Source organism: Protopterus annectens, chromosome 13.part0 (genome assembly GCF_019279795.1).
Source record: "Protopterus annectens isolate FY-2018-M chromosome 13.part0, PAN1.0, whole genome shotgun sequence".
Taxonomy (NCBI): Eukaryota; Metazoa; Chordata; order Ceratodontiformes; family Protopteridae; genus Protopterus; species Protopterus annectens.
Window position 1 is genome coordinate 662,623,757 of NC_056747.1, and position 19,143 is coordinate 662,642,899.

Sequence of the window (19,143 nt, forward strand, 5' to 3'; positions counted from 1 at the left end):
CTCATCACTGTGGCATCTAGGCCCTTTGCGGTGCTCCAAGTGTGGAATCTTTTCCATTTTGCTGAATATGTCTTTCCCGTGGAAGGTCTGCGAGCTTCCATGATGATATCCTTCACTCTCTTGGATAGCTTTTCCTGGTGAGGAGTCAAGGTATTCTCCAGGCTGTCAGCTGCAGGGTTTTCAGGCTGGAGTGCAGAGTTTTGTAATTGTGCTGTGTCAGAAGGAGTGTCCACAGTGGTAGAGGCCATGGTTTCGTGTGTGACAGGGTCCGTAACAGTGGGTACCAGTGCTGCCTTGGCCAGTCCGGGGCTATCAGAATCACTTTTGGCTGCTCTGTCTTGATTTTCAGTAAGACCTTGGTCATTAGTGGGAGTGGTGGAAATGCATACACTGTTAGAGTATTCCAACTGAAAGAGAGGGTGTCCACTTTCCATGCTTGTGGGTGGTATGTCCTTGTGCAGAATTTCTTCAGCTGATGATTGTGGTGGGAGGCAAAAAGATCTATGTCCGGCCTCCCCCATGATTGTGTTATCTGAAGGAAGATGTCTGGGTGCAGCATCCATTCGTGTGGGTCCATGGTATTTCTGCTTAGGCTGTCCGCCAGTATATTGTCTTTTCCTGGCACAAACTGGGATTGCAGCTCTATATTGAGTTTTAGGGAAAGTTCCCAAAGATTCATTGCTAGTCTGCAAAGAGGGTAGGAATGGGTACCTCCTTGCTTGTTTATGTACCACATAACTGTGGTATTGTCTGTCCTTATTAGCAGGTGGCCTTGATGTAGAAAGAGCTTGAAGGCCTCGATTGCATGAATCACTGCCAGCATTTCCTTTTGGTTTATGTGCATGCGCAATTTTTTCTGAGACCATAGACCTTGGATGCATCTGTCCTCCATATGTGCTCCCCATCCATGGTCTGAAGCGTCCGAGGTAATTGTTTGGCTCGTTACTGGTCTGCTGAAAGGCAGGCCCCTGTTTGACTGGCTTGCTTGGGCCCACCACAGGAATTCCTTTTGAAGGCATGGAATGAGTGGTATCAAAGCTTCTAGGCTGTGATTGTGCTGAGACCATAAACTCCTTAGGTACCACTGTAATTTTCTCATATGCAGCCTTGCTTGTGGAATCAGAAGAATGCACGATGCCATGTAACCCAGGGCCTGCAGGATTCTCCTTGCAGTCATCTGAGTTTGTTTTGTTAGATTTTTGAAGTAATCCGGTAGTTGTCTGTTTTTCTTCTGTGAGAAAAGCCATTTGGGTGGTTGTATCTAGTTCCGCACCCAGAAAAGTTATTCTTTGGGATGGCACAAGTCTTGACTTGTGAATGTTGACTGTGTATCCTAAAGCCTGTAGTAGGCGGATGGCATAATTCAAATGTTTTTCCAAAGTTTGTTGGCTGTCCGCTTGTATAAGGCAGTCGTCCAGATACGGGTATATTTGAATCCCCTGAAGTCTGCAGTGTGCAATTACTGATGCCAGGCATTTCGTGAATACTCTGGGCGCAGTAGACAAGCCAAAGGGCAATGCTGAGAATTGATAATGCTCTGAACCTGCAAGAAATCTGAGGTGTCTTCTGCAACTTTGTCTGATAGGGACATGCAGGTATGCCTCCTTGAGGTCTAGAGTTACCAGCCAAGACCCCTTGCCCAGCATGGGAAGGAGTTGCTGTAGGGTCAGCATTTTGAATTTTGGCACAATGAGTTAAGTATTCAGTGCGGACAAATCGAGAATAGGCCTCCATTGTTTTTCTTTTCTTGGGACAAGGAATAGTCTGAAATAAAATCCTTGGTCTTGTTCTGCGAGAGGAACCTTTTCTATAGCTTTCATTTGCAATAGGTTGGCAATTTGTTTTAAAGCCTCTGCCCTCTGATTTGGTGGCAGGTTTGGCATTCCCTTTCTTTCTGGTAATGTATGGAAATGGAACCTGTATCCTTTGTCTATTATTTGCAGTGTCCATTTGTCCCTTGTAATACTGTGCCAATTTTTTGAGAATAAAGACAACTTTCCGCCCAAAGGTGCTTCTAATTGAGCCCTGGTCGGTGGGGTCAAGGTGAAGTCATTGAGTCTGTCCTTGTGCAGCAGTTGTTGGACCTGCACTACCTCTCTGGTTAGGAGGCTGCCATTGACGTCCTCTGTAGGAGCCTCTAGCTTGCCCTCTACCTCTGGCACGCCTGTTCTTGCCTCTTTGAACTCTCTCTTCTGGAAAGGACCAATTCTTAGAAGTCCAATTTCTGCTGAATCTTGGTGGTTGTACCTGGAGGAAATCTTTGACTGTTTGTACAGATTTTGCCTTTTCCTCAAATTTCTTTAAGACCTCTTGAGCAGTGGAGCCAAATAACTTTTGCTTTTCCAGTGGAGCATCCAGAAGCTTAGCCTTAACATGATCTGGCAGAGATTGTTCCTTCAGCCAGGCATGTCTACGTATGACTGCACCTGTCATTGCTGACCTACATGAAGCTTCCAATGCATCATAACCACACTGCAAGAAATGGTTGCTAACCTGTTGTGAATTATGTACCAGATCCTGAAGTGACTTACGATCCAGGGGTTCAGGCGAAGACAGTTTTTTTCTGCAATTCATCTAACAAATACTCTTGGTACTGTATCATATGAAATTGACAATTTAAAGCCCTCATAGACAGAGTGGAAGAAGTGTACACATTTTTACCCCATCTCTCTAAAGCCCTGGACTCCCTTTCAGAGGGGAGTGGATTTTTAGTAGTAGCAGCTGCAACCCCTTTAGGACCCTGGGAAATAGTTTCTGGGTCAGCAGAGTGGGCCTTGTAAAGGAAATGATGCGAGTCCGGGACCCTGTAGTACCTATCGGGTTTAACAGGAGCCGGAGGAAGGGTGTCAGGGATAGTGCTAGACTCAGAATACACATCATCAATGACACTTAAAACAGGAGGAATAGCCAAAGGTCTATGTTGAGGTAAATGAAGAAAAGTCCTTAATCTCTTCCTGGAATCAGAGAATTCCTGGCCCTGCCATTGGAAATGCTCTCTCATGGAGTGAAGGGTCTCCCCAAAGGACAGCTCTTCAGGAGGGGAGGCAGAGGGAATAGATTCCTCTGCATCAGAATCCTCGTAGGCCGTGAAGGCCTCCTCCTGGTAAGTCTGATAGAGCAGAGCCATCAGAGGCCTCATCAGAGGACTGAGGTTCAGCAGACTCAACCCTGGACCTTTTGTCTAGTGGGGGTTGAGAGCCCCTGTCCGGATGAGGCTGAGAGCCCCTAATTAAGGAAATAAGGTCCTCAGCCAAACTTAGTATCTGAGAACCTGTAGTAGATCCCTGAGAAATAGACTTGGGAGGCAGAGTTTTTTGTTGCTTAGCAGCTTTAGCCCTAGTGAAAGCTTTTATGGACATGGATGCAGGGGGCCTGGCTGCCCCACGTGCTGGAGTAGTTTTGTCTAGGGGAATGGTGTCGGTAGGTTCCTGAACACCGGTTTCCCAGGGTAATTCTATAACCGACTCAGAAAAGGCCTCCGGGACCGAGGCTGTCGGTTGAGTGGTTTCTACGGACGGAAGTACCAAGGACTCTGTTTCAAGCAGAGACCGAGACACTCGCGGCAGGCTTAGGAGCGGTTTCAGCCGAAACCACGGTCCACGTGTGTCGGTCCTTGTCCTTCCGTTTCTTGGATGAATGAGAAGTCGGAGTCTCCGACGGCATTTTATAAGAGAAACTAGCCCCAAAAAATTCCTCTGCAAACTCCGACCGACGCCTAAGAGTGCGTCGATTAAAGGAGGCACAGGCAGTACAGGCCGAGACGTTGTGGTCTGGGCCTAGGCAGGGGAGGGCAGTAGGAATGGAAATCCTTGTGAGGTATTTGTTTCCCATAAGTCAAGCAATTATTAACTTTAAGCGTTTGATCTGACATCGGCTGAGGCAAGAAAGAGTCCCCAATGGGGTACTTAGATTTTTGAAGTCTTCGGTAGCTGAAGTTACAGGAGCTGGCCGACCGGCACTTGCAAACTGCTTCTGCTTCGGGCACCACGTGGCAAGAAAGACTGAGGAAGATGGCGTCGGCTGACACTTTTATACCCCAGGCGCTCTGACGTCAGGGAAGGGGCGACATCAGCCGATGCCGGACCCAGACTTTGGAATCCGGCCGACCGAAGGGCTGCATGAGGTAGGACAACCCATATGTAAGGACTGCAGATGCATCCTTGAAGGACATCCATACCATAGTCCAGATGACATGTGTTTAGTTGGTGTCACAGGTGCCTGAGGGACCAGGTGGGGAGATGAGCTTCAGGGAATAGTACTTGTTCACATATCTTCAGGGGGAGGTAGGTTGTTTGATTTAAGGAACTGGATACGTTTTGGTTGCCAAGTGCAATACCCACAATAACTGGCTGTGTTGGGCACTGATATCCCTGCTGCATTGAGGAATGGGATGTCAGTATGCGAGCATGCACATCTCCCTGACCATACTCCACATATAGCCTATGGTAGGCAGCTCTGAGGGACCAATTAGCTGACCTGTTCCTTATTACCACACACTCAACTCTGGTAGTTAGTGGATGTGCAGGACAGGCAGAAAGCATTTCCTGCAAACGAATGAATAGGTCACAGGGCTCCTATGAATTAATGGGCCAAATGAATGCAGATGAGCCATTGGGTATGGTCAAGGAATTAAAAAAAACTAAAGGATCAGTTGCTTGTCATTACAACATCCAAACAATCTGTACCAAGTTGGGGAGAAATGGGTGACTTTTTTGGGAAAGGATATTGCTTTCAGATGCAGAGAAAAGGGACTCCGTTTCGGTTATCAATAAGGGATTGTTGTGCCAAGAAAAAAAAAAAAAAATTTTTTTTAATCCAGATGGTATTTCCCAAAATCATTTAAAACAGTCAAAGATTCCAAATCCCAGCTTACTGCTAGGGGTAGCAGTTGGAAAATTTCCAAAACTGATTAAGTACAAGACCTCAGGACTTTAATGGTAACTATCTTGCGTAGGCTACTGTAAAGGCAACGTTAGTATAAAAATAATATAAATACATTTAGAAACATATTTGGAATAAGATGTATTACTGAATTTTAGAATACATTTGACAAGTAAGAATAGTTGTGTAAAATCTCACCATAACCATAAATGTCCTTCTCTTCCATGTTGCAGTATTCATAACCTTTGGGTTAGCCTCCAGCTAGCGACCCGAATCTCTAGACGGTATACAAAAGCTTTAGACACTGCAAGGCACATGGGATGTCTGACATTGGCCAAAGGATACGTGGTCCATAAAAGTAATGTCTGCTCATACCTTCCTCAGAACTGAATGGCCACAGCTGGACCCCATCCCAGGATAGCTGCGCAAGTCCTGAATCATCCAAAAAATCTTTTTCCTTTTCCAGAAGTAGGAAGGTGGGATAAAATACTGCAACATGGAAGAGAAGGACATCTATGGTTAAGGTAAAATTTTACACAACTATTTCACGTCCTTCTCTTCCATGTTGCAGTACTTGTAACCTTTGGGTGAATGCCATAGCTCAAAAGGAAGTAGAGGATGGTTTGGAACTTTTCCAAAAATCCATGCAGGACTGCCCTAGCAAAACATGCTCTAGGATCTGGAGATGTGGTCCAATTTGTAGTGTTTGGTGAAGGTATGGACACATATCCAGGTAGCTGCTTCTAGAATAGAAGCAGTGTCCAGCCCCTTGAAAAATGGTCCAGAGGAGGCCATGGCCCTAGTGGAATGTCCAGGTGTTTGTCATGGTAGGTATAACAAAAGGAGATGGCTTTGGAAATCCATGAAGAGTGCGTTTGCTTTGTTACAGCTTTTCCTAGAGCTCTGGGTTGAAAGGAAACAAACAGTTGATCTGATCTCCTAAGGGATTTGGTATTGTCTAGGCAGAATCTTAATTGACTGTGATCATCAAGGTAATGCAGGACTCTCTCACAGTCATTCTGGGGTTGTGGGAAGGTGGATAACATTGGTTTAGGGGCAACTCATTTACCACCTTAGACAAAGGATGAGTTAGTCCATAGGGTTACCCTATCCTTGTGGAAGATTAAAAAGGGTGGGGTGACCATGAGGGGCTGGAGCTCTCACACACTCCTGGTTGTTATCAGGGCCACTAGCAACACAGTTTTCCAAGTGCAATACTTGAGAGGGCTGTGGCTGCTGGCTCAAATGGGGCAATGGTGAGCTTCTCTAACAAATAGCTCAAGTCCCAGAGCAGTTGAACTGGCTTCCTGGGGGCCTGAGATGTATAACACCTTTCAGGAATAACTTCACTTGAAGTCTAGAAGCAAGTGGAGGGCCAAGAGGCAAACGAGCAGAAATAGCCGCAAGGTGAGCCTTAACAGAGGAATATGCCAACCCTGTCTGCAACAATTCACACAGATAAGACAGCACTAAGGGGACCTCCCCTTGAAACATGTCTAGCTGTCTTTTTAGACACCAAATGGAGAACATTTTCCATTTGGACAGACACAATCTCCTAGCATTGTGTTTTACTAGCCTCCTGCAGGATATTTAGCACGTCCTCAGAATAAAGTATCTGAAACGGATCAAAACCATCACCTACAGGGTTAAGTTCAGAAATTCCAAATAGGGATGAATTAGGGATACCTTTGTTCTGTGTGAGAAGGTCCACTCTGTAAGGTAACTTCTGATGATTGCCCCTGGCTAAAACCAGAAGGAGGGGTAACCAGTGTGGTTTTGGCCAAAAAGGGGTGACCAACAAGATTTTTGGTTTGTCCTACTGAATTTTCAGTAGGACTTTTTGTAAGCATGGGACGGGGGGGGGGGGGTAATGTGTACAGAAAACCTCCTTCTATGAGATAGAGAAGGCATCGGTCACCCTCGCTAGGGGACTGGGTGCCCTGGCATAAAACTGGGGAAGATGTCTGTTCAAACAGATCTATCTGTGGCATACCAGGAACACATCCCTGTGTAGCATCCATTCATGGGATTGTGACATGGACCTGCTCAAGATGTCTACCTGAGTGTTGTGACCTAAGGGGAGACGGCCTGTAGAATGACTCCATGCTGGACTGCTAATTCCCAGGCCTGAAGTGCAAGTCTGCATATCAAGTATGATCTTGCCCCCCCCCACTCCCCCATTTGTTCACATACCAAAGAACAGTGGTGTTGCCCATGAACAACTTTAGGGGCCCTTGCTTCAGGATATCTTGGGAGACCCTTAGTGCAAAGATGAGAGCCTTAATCTCTCTGATGTTGATGTGCTCCCTCTTGAATGTGCCTGTCCAAGTGCCTTGTACCTTCAAGCTGCCCATAGCATCTCCCCAATCCACATCTGAAGCATCTGTGTACATCTCCTGGACTGGAGTTAGGGCTTTTAAGGGAAGTCCTGGGTTCAGAGAGACTTTATCCATCCACCAAAGGATTTCCTTCCTTTGGCATGGTAGGAAGGGAATGGTGTGGTCCAAGGGGTGGGAGTGTTGGGTCCATGTGGACCTCAGGTACCACTGAAGTTTCCACATGTGGAGTCTCGCCAGTGGCAACATGGGAACTGTAGAAGTCATATGCCCCAGTCTGAGGTATTCCCTTGCTGTCCTTTCAGGGGCGTGGATGACAGACAACTGGTATTCCTTTAGGTTTTCCACCTTTTGGGGTGGGAGGAATACCCTCATAACATCTGTTCTGATTCTGCACCCCAGGAAGACTTGGTCCTGAGAGGGGTTTAGGCTGGATCTGGAGACGTTGATGGTGAAACCCAGAGACTGCAGAACAGAAATGACTGTCTGGAGATGGTTCTGGAGGATACTGTAATAATCTGCCTGGGTCAGGAGGTTGTCCAGGTATGGGACAATCTGTATCCCTAGGACCCTGCAATAGGCTACCAATGGAGCCAGACATTTGGTGAATATCCCTGGAGCAGAAGACAGTCCAAAGGGTAAAGCAGAGAATGGAAAATGCAAGGAACCCACAGAGAAGTGTAAATATTTTCTGTATCTGGGCCGGATAGTGATATGTAGGTAGGCATCTTTGATGTCCAAGGTGGCCAAAAATGCCTAATGCATTAGCAGTGGAAATACAGTATGAAGCGTAAGCATGTGGAAGATGGGTACTTGAAGAAAAAGGCTGAGGTGAGAGAGATCCAGGATGGGTCTCCATGGGCCGTCCTGTCTTGGGACCAGGAAAAGTCTGCAGTAAAAACCCCTTCCCTTTTCTGATGCAGGGACTGATTGTTTAGTAACTTGAGAGAGGAGGCAGTCCAAGACTGGTTGCAATAGGGGGAGCTGGTTCTTTGGTGGCTGCGGTGTGCCTCTTAAGGGTGGAGGAATGGCCCAAACCATGAAGTAACTTTTCTATGATAGACCCATCTGTCTGAGGTAATGCTTTTCCAGCAAGGGGGACAGTGAGAGAGTCTCTGGGAAAGGGGTACAGGATATGGAGGGGGAGGAGGCAGGTAGTCAAAGACAACTTCCCTTGTCCTGAAATGGAATTTTCTGGGTCAGAGTCTGAGCAGGCTTGAAAGGCAGCTGCTGCTTTCTGGAACTCTTTGTCCCTAGTAGGAGGAGGAGCAGAATGTTTCTAATGAACTGGATCTTAGTAGGGTAATTCCTGTGGAACCTTGGAATAGGTAACGCAAACAAATGTTTGAAGTCCTGTAGTTCTTTCCTCTTCTGCTGAATGGTTTTGAAAAGTTCTGCCACTTGGGCCCCAAACAAGGAAGTATTATCCAGGGGAGCCTCTAGATGTTTAGCCCAGATATCATCAGGTAGGGGGTGGAGACTCTCCCAAGCGTACCTTCTGAGCACTGGGGCAGAAGCTGCAAATCTGGCAGAGGCCTCTGTAGCATCATAAACTGCATTTGATTGAATGTCTTGTCACTTGTGAGGACAAGGAAATCAGGTTATAAATTTGAGACTTTGTGGCCAAATCGGGGATATCGACCAGTAACTTTAAAGCCGGAGTCAAAAAAGCCAGGAAGTACTTAGACATGTGTATCTGGGTAGTTGGTGGCCCTAAATGCCAAAGTGGCAGATGTGTACACCTTCTTGGCAAGTCTCTACATAGTTTTGCTGTCCCCATCAGTAGGATGACAGATGGAGAGGGTAGCAGTCTGGGGGTGGGTTGTCTGCAGAGACAGAAATGGTACTAGAATCTGCAACAGGGCATTAAAAATTTTCCCCCTTCTGGGACCTTATAAAATCTATCAGGCCTTCTAGGAGCAGAGGGTTGGGATTCAGGATTTTTAGAAGCTGCAGTAAAGGCTGGTAAGATTGGTGGAATGGCAGCACGAGAAGGGGTATCCATTTGTAGGAGTTCACCATAAGGTCTCCCCCTGGGGAATCCACTGCAGCAGAGTCCTCCTCTGGGGAGGCATATCCTAAAGGGAAAGGCATTTGTGAGGCATAAGACAGAGAACCCTCAGAAGAGGAGCCTGAAGAGTCTTCAGCCTCTATTGAAGGGGGTTCTGTAGTCGGAGGCCTAGGGCTAATAGCAGGAGGCATAGCCAGAGAAGTAGCTATGGAAGGCCTAAGGACCATAAATGCACTGAACAAGGAAAGAGAAAGCTTGCCAATTAGTCAAGCTCTCAGGAGGTGAATACATGTTTGGTTTTCGGTTTCCTTTTTCAAAGAGACTGCCCTGAATCTTGCAGGCCCTAAGAAGGGCCTAGGTTCAGAAGCCTCACTTATGGTGGAAGGACTGGTCTTTCCTTTTCTGGATGATGTCACTTTTATGGCCCACATATCCATCAGCCAACATCAGATGTCCCATGTACCTTGCAGTGACTAAAGCTTTTGTATACTGGCCGGATATTTTGGTCACTAGGCGGAGGCTAGCAGTACAGTTGTGTACCTACCATAAATGTAGATGTTCGAGTGTATTCACTGTTGCAGTCATTACAATTGGGTTATCCTGCTGGCAGGCTACCCGTTGTCGGCCTGAATTCCAAAGTCCTAGTCCAGCGTCGGTTGCTGTCACCTCCTCCCTGACATCAGTGCGCCAGGGGTATAAAAGATGCAGCCAACGCCATTTTCTTCAGTTTTTCTTGCTCCAGATGTCAGGTGCCCCCAAAAGGGGAGGATAATTTATGCCAATAAGCATGCATGCAGTAAAGTAAACTCTTCCTTCATCTACAAGCAAATACACCACATAGGTTGTATAGAATACAGAAGTACAGATAAGTCCCAGCAAAGGAAAGGGGGATGGTGGGTAGGTAACCTGGACTGCAACAGTGAATACACTCGAACATCTACATTTATGGTACATACACAACTGTACTATGTTCATCGTGTTTCACTGTTGCAGTCATTACAATGGGTTGAATCCCAAAGCTAAGGTTGTGAGGCTGGGGCTAAATAGGATTAGGAGAAGCTATGAGGCCCTGCAGAACTGCAGTGGCAAAGCCTGCCCTGTATTTAGAGTAGAGAGGTAAGTGACAGTGCTTTGTAAAAGTATGCACTGAACTCCAAGTTGCAGCCTCTAAGATGTCTTTGGTTGGTACTCCTCTGAGGAAGGCTGCTGAAGTGGCTGCTGCTCTGGTTGAATGTGGCCTAATGCCCTTAGGCACTGATTTGCCATGCTGTGAATAGCAGAAACGAATGCAGTGGCCTATCCACTTTGAAATAGTCTGCTTTGAGATGGCCTTTCCTTGTGATCCTGCAGCATATGCCACTAGAAGTTGTTCAGTCTTTCTGAAAGCTTTGGTTCTGTCCAAGTAGAAGCATAGCTGCCTGTGAATGTCCAAATAATGCAGAAGTCTCTCACCTTTATTCTGTGTGTTTGGAAAAAAGGTAGGCAAATGAATTGTTTGGTTCAGGGCCACACTGGACACTACCCTTAGGCATAAATGTCAGGTTTGTCCTCAGAGAAACCCTGTCAGGATGGAAAATGATAAAAGGTTCCACAGCCATGAGAGCCTGTAACTCTGAGACTCATCTTGCAGAGGTTATTGCTATAAGCAGAGCTGTTTTCCAGGATAAGAATTTTATATCAGCTGTAGAAGCTGGCACAAAAGGAGGCAGTGTGAGTTTTTCCAAGACATAATTGAGGTCCCATGCAGGTATTGGTGCTCTCCTTGGAGGTCTGGCCCCTCTGAGGTACTGCCTTAGTAATGGATGAGAAAAAATAGATGGTTCTGCATTGTAATGAGCTGAAATGGCAGAGGCATGAATCTTAATTGATGAAAAGGATAGGCCTTGTCCAGCATCTCAGTTAAGTAATGCAAAATCTGAGGAATATTTGGTACAATCGCGTCAATTCATTGTGCCTGGTTCCAAGCACAAAATCTCTTCCATTTTTCTGCATAAGATTTTCTGGTGCTAGGCCTCCTGGCCTCCAAAATAACATCCATCACCGCTTTACAGAGAGGTACATTTTGAATGGTTACATTATCCGCCATGCTGCCAGATTTAAGGTCCTGAGTTGGCTGTGCAGGATCTGACTGTTTTGTTGGGTCAATAAGTGAGGAATTTGAGGTAATGTCCAGGCTGGGCATTGAGACAAGTTCTTCAGGATTGGGTACCAGTGCTGGCGGGGCCAGTCTAAGGCAATCAGTATCATTTTTGGCTTCTCTTGTCTGACCTTTAGGAGTACCTTGGGGAGGAGAGGCAGTGGAGGAAAGGCATATACTGTTAAGTTTTTCCAGCTGAAAGATAGAGCATCTACTTTCCATGTTTGCTTGTGATAAGTCCTTGTGCAGAATCTCTGTAGTTGGCAGTTGTGAGGGGAGGCAAATAGGTCTATGTCCGGGCATCCCCAGTTCCTTATCATCATGCTGAAGACTTGTGGATCCAATTTCCACTCATGGGGATCCATTAGGTTTCTGCTTAGTTAGTCTGCCAGAGTATTTATCTTTCCTGGCAGGAATTGTGCTTGCAGGTGTACTTGGTAAGTCAATGCTGTGTCCCACAAAGTCATGGCTAGTCTGCAGAGGGGGTAGGAATGTGTGCCTCCCTGCTTGTTTATGGACCACATGACTGTAGTATTGTCCGTCTTTATCAATAGTTGTCCTGGATGAAGTAGATCCTTGAAGGCTGTCAGGCCATTCTGAACAGCTAGCATCTCTTTTTGATTGATATGTAGATGCATTTGGCTTGCGGACCATGTGCCCTGAATTCATCTTCTTGACATATGGGCCCCCCAGGCATAATCTGATGCATCTGTTGTTAATGTCTGCTTGGCTGTGTGTAAAGTGAAAGGCTGTCCCTTGTTGTGGTGACAGGCCTTTGCCCACCATCGAAACTCCTGTTGCAGGCAGGGGAATGAGGGTAATTATTGTTTCCAGGCTGTGGCAATGTTGAGTCCAAACACTTTTTAGATACCATTGTAGTTTCCTCATATGCACTTTTGCATATGGAATTAGCAGAATGCAGGATGCCATGAAGCCCAATGCCTGCAGAATTTTTCTTGCAGATAACTGGGTTTTTGTTGCCAACATTTTGAAATAAGTAGTCAGTTGTCTTTGTCTGGCATGAGATAAGCCATCTGGGCAGTTGTATTTAAGCTTGCACCCAGGAATATTATCTCTTGAGAGGGTATTAGTTTTGATTTATTTTAGTTTCCTGTGTACCCTAGGCATGTTAGTAATCTTTTAATAAATGCCAGATGCTGTAGTAGAATGTCCTTCTTCTCTGCTTGAATAAGGCAGTCATCCAAGTAAGGATATATTTGTATTCCTCTTTGTCTGCAAAATGCAATTACTGGTGCCAAGCATTTTGTGAAGACCCTGGGCGCAGTAGATAAGCCAAAGGGCAATACAGAGAATTGGTAGTGCATTGAGCCAGCTATAAATCTGAGGTATCTTCTGCATGATTGTCTGATTGGGACATGCAGGTATGCCTCTTAGGTCTAAAGTCACAAGCCAAGCCTTCTTGCCCAGCATGGGCAAAAGCTGCTGCAGAGTCAACATTTTGAATTTTGGAATATCCAGAAATGTGTTTAGAATAGAGAGGTCCAGTATTGGTCTCCAGGCTTTGTCCTTTCTGGGCACCAAGAACAGTCTTGAGTAAAATCCTAGTCCTTGCTCTTGCTGTGGTACTCGCTGAATGGCTCTCATGTCCATGAGGGATGAAACTTGTTTTTGTGCCTCTGCCCATTGATTGTGTGGCAGGTCTGGCATATCGTTTGCCCTTGGCAGGGTGTAGAAATGGAACCTGTAGCCTTGGGACACTATATTCAAGACCCATTTGTCCTGGGTGATCATGTGCCAAATTTTGTGAAAAAAAGTGCTAGTTTTGCCCCTAAAGGAGCTGCCAGAAGATAAGTGCTTGGTGCTGGCAGGGGAAAGTCATTGAGACGGTTTCCTGTATGGCTGTGATTTATCTTCTCCACTTTTGGAGGTAGATTTATCTTCTCCGCTTTTGGAGGTAGAAGCACCCCATTGTTTAGACCTGTATGAGCCTTGGAGCTGGGATCTGCCTCTGGGGTGTCTGTATCTGCCTCTTTGTGGCCTGTCTGACACTGGAAAGGACCAATTCTTTGTAGGCCAGTTCCTGCTAAATCTGGGAGGCTGTACCTGTAAGAAATCCTTGACTGTTTGCATAGATTTAGCTTTGTCCTCCATTTTCTTCAACACCTCTTCTGCTTTAACACCAAACAAGGTATCATGCTGTAATGGAGCATCTAATAATTTTGCTTTAACATGATCAGGCAGATTCTGTTCTTTAACCAAGCATGCCTCCTAATGACAGAACCCGTAACAGTGGCCCTTGCAGGAGGCCTCCAGAGAATCAAAACCACATTGCAAAGTATGCTTTCCCACTTGTTCGGCTGCATGCAATAAATCCTGCATTTCTTTGTTTTCTGCACATTCAGAATGTCAACATTTTCTGTTTAAGTAGTGACATAAGATATTGCTGATATTTAAGCATATGAAACTGACAATTTAAAGCCCTTACAGCCAATCAGAGGGGATAGGATTTTTTGCAGTGGAAGCCTTGACCCCTTTGGGACCCTGAGAGATAAGTTTCTGAGTCAGCATCAGGGTTTTTATAAAGAAATTTATGTGAGTCAGGAACCCTGTAGTATCTGTCTGGCTTAACAGGAGCTGGTGGCAGAGAGTCAGGAGTCAGACTGGACTCCATAAATACATCATCTACAATGTCTAAAACAGGAGGAATAGCAAGAGGCCTGTGCTGAGGTAGTAAAAGAAAATCTGAGCCTTTTCTTAGATTCTGAGTAATCTTGGCTCTCCCAGTGGAAGTGCTCCCTCATAGTATGCAGGGTCTCCCCAAAAGAATAATCCTCAGGAGGAGAGGCTGAAGGGATAGATTCTTCAGCATCGGAATCCTCATAGGGAGGAAGAGAGTATTCCTGTTCAGAAGAGGAATCAGAGGAAATGGAAACCTGATCTGAAGATTCATATTCTGTCTCTTGCCTAGGCCTCTTATCAGGAGGAGGATGGGAATTCCATGATCAAAGCAATTAGGTCTTCGGCCATTTTAAGCATCTGTTTTTCAGGCATGGAGGCCTGTCCAGGGGAATGTTGTACTTGTTTCTTTGTCTTTAGAGGTGCTTTAGACTTTGCCTTTGAAGCTGAAGTCGTTTTCACATATAACTGTGTAGGTCTGAAAAAAACCTCAGAAGCCGATGCCTGCTCAGCGGCTCCGGACCCATCTGAGAGAATAGTTTCAGAGGGTCCAATATCTTGAGTTTCCAGCAGCCTAGTCGGCTCCACGTGGGAGTCGAAGCGGCCTGTTGCTCTGAGGCAGCAGGTGTCAGGGGCTGTGAAAGCGCCACACTGAGAACCGGCGACTGGCCTAGCTGAAGCCTCGTCAGTTTTGGAATTCGGATGTCTGCCCTTTTCTTTTTCTTTGCGCTTTTTATAAATTCCGGTAGTCGGCTGCTCTGATGACATTATATAATTAAATCTTCTGCCAAAATAATGAAATGCAAAATCGTACCGATGCTTAATAGTGCGTTGGTTAAATCTAGCACAAAACCGACAACTAGCAACGTCGTGGTCAGGGCCTAGGCAAGGAATGCAGTAAGAAGGAAAATCCTTATGAGGTATTTGCTTCCCACAAGAAATACAATTAACTTTTTCTGACATTGGTCTGGAGCAAGAACAAAGTTTCCTCAGCGGGGTACTTAGCTTTGATGAAAATTTCGGATCTGAAATTCAAACCGACCGGCACTTGCGAACTGCTTTTGCTTCGGGCACCGCGCGGCAAGAAAGACTGAAGAAAATGGCGTCGGCTGCATCTTTTATACCCCTAGCGCACTGACGTCAGGGAGGAGGCGACAGTAACAGACGCCGGACCAGGACTTTGGAATTCAGGCCGACTGCGGGTAACCTGCCAGCAGGATAACCCAATTGTAATGACTGCAACAATGAAACACGATGAACATCCAAAGGTTATGAACACTGCAACATGATAGAACATCTGACAGTTTCCTTTTGTACTATGTCACCTGACTTTGTCAAGACAATGGCATTAGCTTTAAAAGGGTTGTCAGTTAGGACATGTAATAATGAACAATGGGAGGAATGCAAAAAGCCATCAATGTAAAAAGCCATGACTACAAGCGAGGTACAGTTTAAAGAAAAGAGCTTTTTTTGTGATTCACCTGTGTTATAAACTGAAGCTACTGCTTGTTACGCATGTAGCAAGCAATTTGATATTGTTTAAAAGAAGACCCTCCCAAGTTTTTTTTTTTTTTTTTTTTTTTTTTTTGAGGGGTGTCAATTTATGGGTGGGGGGTGGCAAAGAGCAGGAAAAAAAAGCTAGGTTCACATCTGGTTAAGAGGATGAAAGCTCTGCAGTAGCCTACCCCATCCTTTCATTCAGTCTGGGTTCAACACAGAAGAGAGAGTAGAATGCCGTTTCTAATGCAGACCTTCTTTTAATAGCCTTTCAGTTAACTATTTTAGAACCTTTAATGGAAAAACTGGCATAACCAACTCCCATGATTCATTTGGTGAGTGGTTTAACACTACAGTTGAACAAAACATCTTCTAAACTTAAAACAGGATGACAGTACTGAGATATGAAAAAGGAAGGGATATGGCAATGAAAGTTAAAAAAAAAAAAAAAAAAAATAAGAGTTCCCTTTTAAGGGATGCATGCCAAGCAGAATTAATTCCTCCCACTCAAATGTAAATAAAGTCAATTGCACAGCAATAGGATGACAGAGAATATAAACCTTCCAGCTACATTCTACCAAGTAAATGAAAAAAAACAGCTTTTCACTATTTGCTGTAACCATTTAGGACCAGACAATGTACTTTGGATTCAGCCTCAGAACTGGAGACAGAAGCTACTGTTATAAAAAGATAAGTCTCCACTTTGAAATAAGGCAGGAACAGAACAAAACTCAGACCCAGAAGGGCTTCAATTTCCAGCTAGTCCAACATTTCTGTTTCTCATTCTTCTCAGTTTAGAAAACAAGCTGTATTTGCATGTACATTATTTGTGTTCATTTTTCCTAAGTCAAAATGTAGACATCTACTGACACTCTGGAAGGGAAGCAGCAAGTAGCCCATTTTTGTAGCAAATGCAGACTTAATAGCATCTCAAATGTTTTATCAAATAATCAAAATTCCACAAAAAAGAAGAATGAAGGATTAAAAGTGAGTTAAGCAAGGCAATACTATTTTAATGTAATCCCTGCCAATGTAGGACTGCTGAGTAACATATGTTTGCACAGCTTTGATGGCCACCAAAAGAGCTATTACATTTCAAAAGTTGTTACTATAAAGATTAGTGATGGTACAGGCTGCAGCTGCAGAATGACAGGTAGTCACAAACAGGAATCAATGAAGTATAAGGCGCAAATATGTTACTCTGCAATTAAACTGGAGCACCGAAATCTTGCATTCTTAATGGCAAAGCAAGAGGAGTTTTCTACAGTATGGTACCAGATATATTAACTGCTACAACCAGATAATACTCACTTGTCTTGCAGTAGGGATAGGCATTCCATGCTTTCTCATGCATGTTAAGAGCCCCTTCTGGAGCAAGCATCCGCACAAATGCAGGTACCTTGCTGTTGAAATAAAAATGACAGCTGTGTTAAAATCCTTTACAAAAACACTACCAACTTGCTATAAGAAAATATGAAAAAAATGAATATAGTAATTTGCGGTTTCCAATGGATCCCTTAGCAAACCTGGCAGTTACACAATGTTAAACATGCAAAGCGGTTTGCTCTGGCAACATAAAGAACAACCAGGTTGTGAATGCAGTCAGCTTTAGCCTGTGTTCGATTCTCTCAAAATTTACATTCCAAATGCACTATGAACAAAACACAAACTAGACAATGCCTCTGGATCAACTCCAAAACAGGTTTTCATGCCTACTGGGTTTATCTAGTTAACAAATATGAAAAACTACTTTGATAACAATGCATACAAATGAAGAAAAACGGGTAAAAAAACAGAGCAGGTGCTAACCACAGGGAGTCAGGCTCACTAAAATATCAATATTAGAGACTTAAAAGAAAGTACACACTAAACTTACTACAGCAAATGCCAAAACAAAGTACTGAATAGATAACTCTGGGAAGAGTGAGAGAAGAAATGAAGAATGGAAGGTCTGACTTGAACTATCAACCATTGATTTTATTCTAGAATACATTACATAATGCAGGGAAAAGATGTACGTTACACTGATAACAGCTTAACATCAGGGCAGCTAATAAAAATCAGGGGAGACCAAAAGGAAATAACAGATAAGTTCTTTCCATATTATTTGAGCTGCTAGAATGTCTCCTACAATAAAATATATTTGTAAGAGCTCAACCATCAAAGCACAGCAGTATGACAAATGTAATAAGCACCCAGTACAGAAGGCTTAACATCTTTCTGCAGTAGGTAACTATTCTGAAGAATCCCAAGCAGAAATTAAACCTTACAGGAAGGTTGAAGCTGAAGCAGACAAAGGCATTAATTCAGAAGGCCAGATGCTGAAAGCACTTCACTGCTAAATGAGGTCAGACTCTTAGAATCACATTCCAAGCAATAATGTTAGGTGCAGGTGTGAAATCATATCAGTAGACATCTACAAAAGACAAATTCTGAAGTAAGCACTGGAAGCAGCCACACCACGGGTGGGAATGGTCTCTGACAGCATCATTTTCCAGAGGACAATCAACTGCCTAACAGCAAAAAACAATTCAGTCAGCGATCCACTTAAGAATTTGCTTAGCCACTGCAAGTACCTTAATGTTTCTCCAAAAGCACATCTAGGACACTTGTCAGCTCCATGGTGCACAGGGATAAAATCTGTGACCCAGAAGACCTGGCACTGACTATAGACTTAGGTGCCAGAACTGGCCACGGAACGTGGGAGTGAGAGTGATGCTGGGTCATCCATCCTGGAGGGAATCTGTTTGAACATGTCTGAAGCTGGAAGAATATACAACAGGCTGCACAATTTAGCTGCTATGACTTTGGGTTGATGAAATCATCAGCTGCATTTGGCACTGCAGGCTCTATTTGAAAGAAAAACATGTGGTAAAAACAGTAGAAGGATAATGGAAGATAAAAAAAAGTGAACACCTCATGACGATCTGAATGATGGCCAAACAGAATGCATACAGCTAATGCCTGAAAAGTTGTCTGATGGGAGCAAAACAGATCAGTCTTCCAGAACTCGTATGCCACCTTTTTTTTTTTTTTTTTTTAAATAATCTTTACTGAATTATCACTCAAGACGTAGGCAATCACAATTTATATAAACAACAAACCATACTGACATTCTCAGCTGCAAACATTATACATCACATATAATGTTCTATACAGTCACTGCCAACCCAGTATTACATAGCTCACTCAATCCCTACCTTCCCTTAAACCTGATTCCTCCTCCAAAACATTATTCTGCATGTATTTACAAAATTCCTATTTTTTCTATGCAATTTGCTCCAGTTCTTTTATCGCTGTTACTATATTCATTACTTCAAATATAGTTGGTTTAGACTCAGATTTTCATTTTCTAGTAACTTTTTTTTTTTTTGCAGCCACCAGAATTAAATTTCGCAAGGCCTTACTATGTCAAGGCAATTCAGATCCAGTATACCAGTTCAAAAAAATAATTTCTTAGTTATACCAATTTGCTCATCCAGTTATTTCTGACAGTGTAGTCTGTACAGAATTTTTAAAGTCTAGGAACTCATTGCGCACTCAAAAATATGTTCAATAACCTCTTTCCTTCCGATCACACCTCCAGCATTTGCAAACTACCAGAGAAAAAAATTCTTTGGAACCTGCTTGGGCTATAAAGTACC

At 44.2% G+C, this 19,143-nt stretch overlaps 1 protein-coding gene across 1 annotated transcript in view; it reads right to left on the reverse strand.

Annotated features, from left to right (window-relative positions):
* The window catches only part of PITPNA (phosphatidylinositol transfer protein alpha), a 1,003,333-nt gene that overhangs the window by 574,246 nt on the left and 409,944 nt on the right, over positions 1–19,143 (reverse strand). Inside the window, exons 4-5 of the mRNA XM_044054349.1 lie at positions 16,811–16,902; positions 1,065–1,084 (exon numbers count right to left, since the gene is read on the reverse strand). Coding sequence (XP_043910284.1) covers positions 1,065–1,084; positions 16,811–16,902 — 112 coding nt within the window. The remainder of the gene's footprint in view (positions 1–1,064; positions 1,085–16,810; positions 16,903–19,143) is intronic.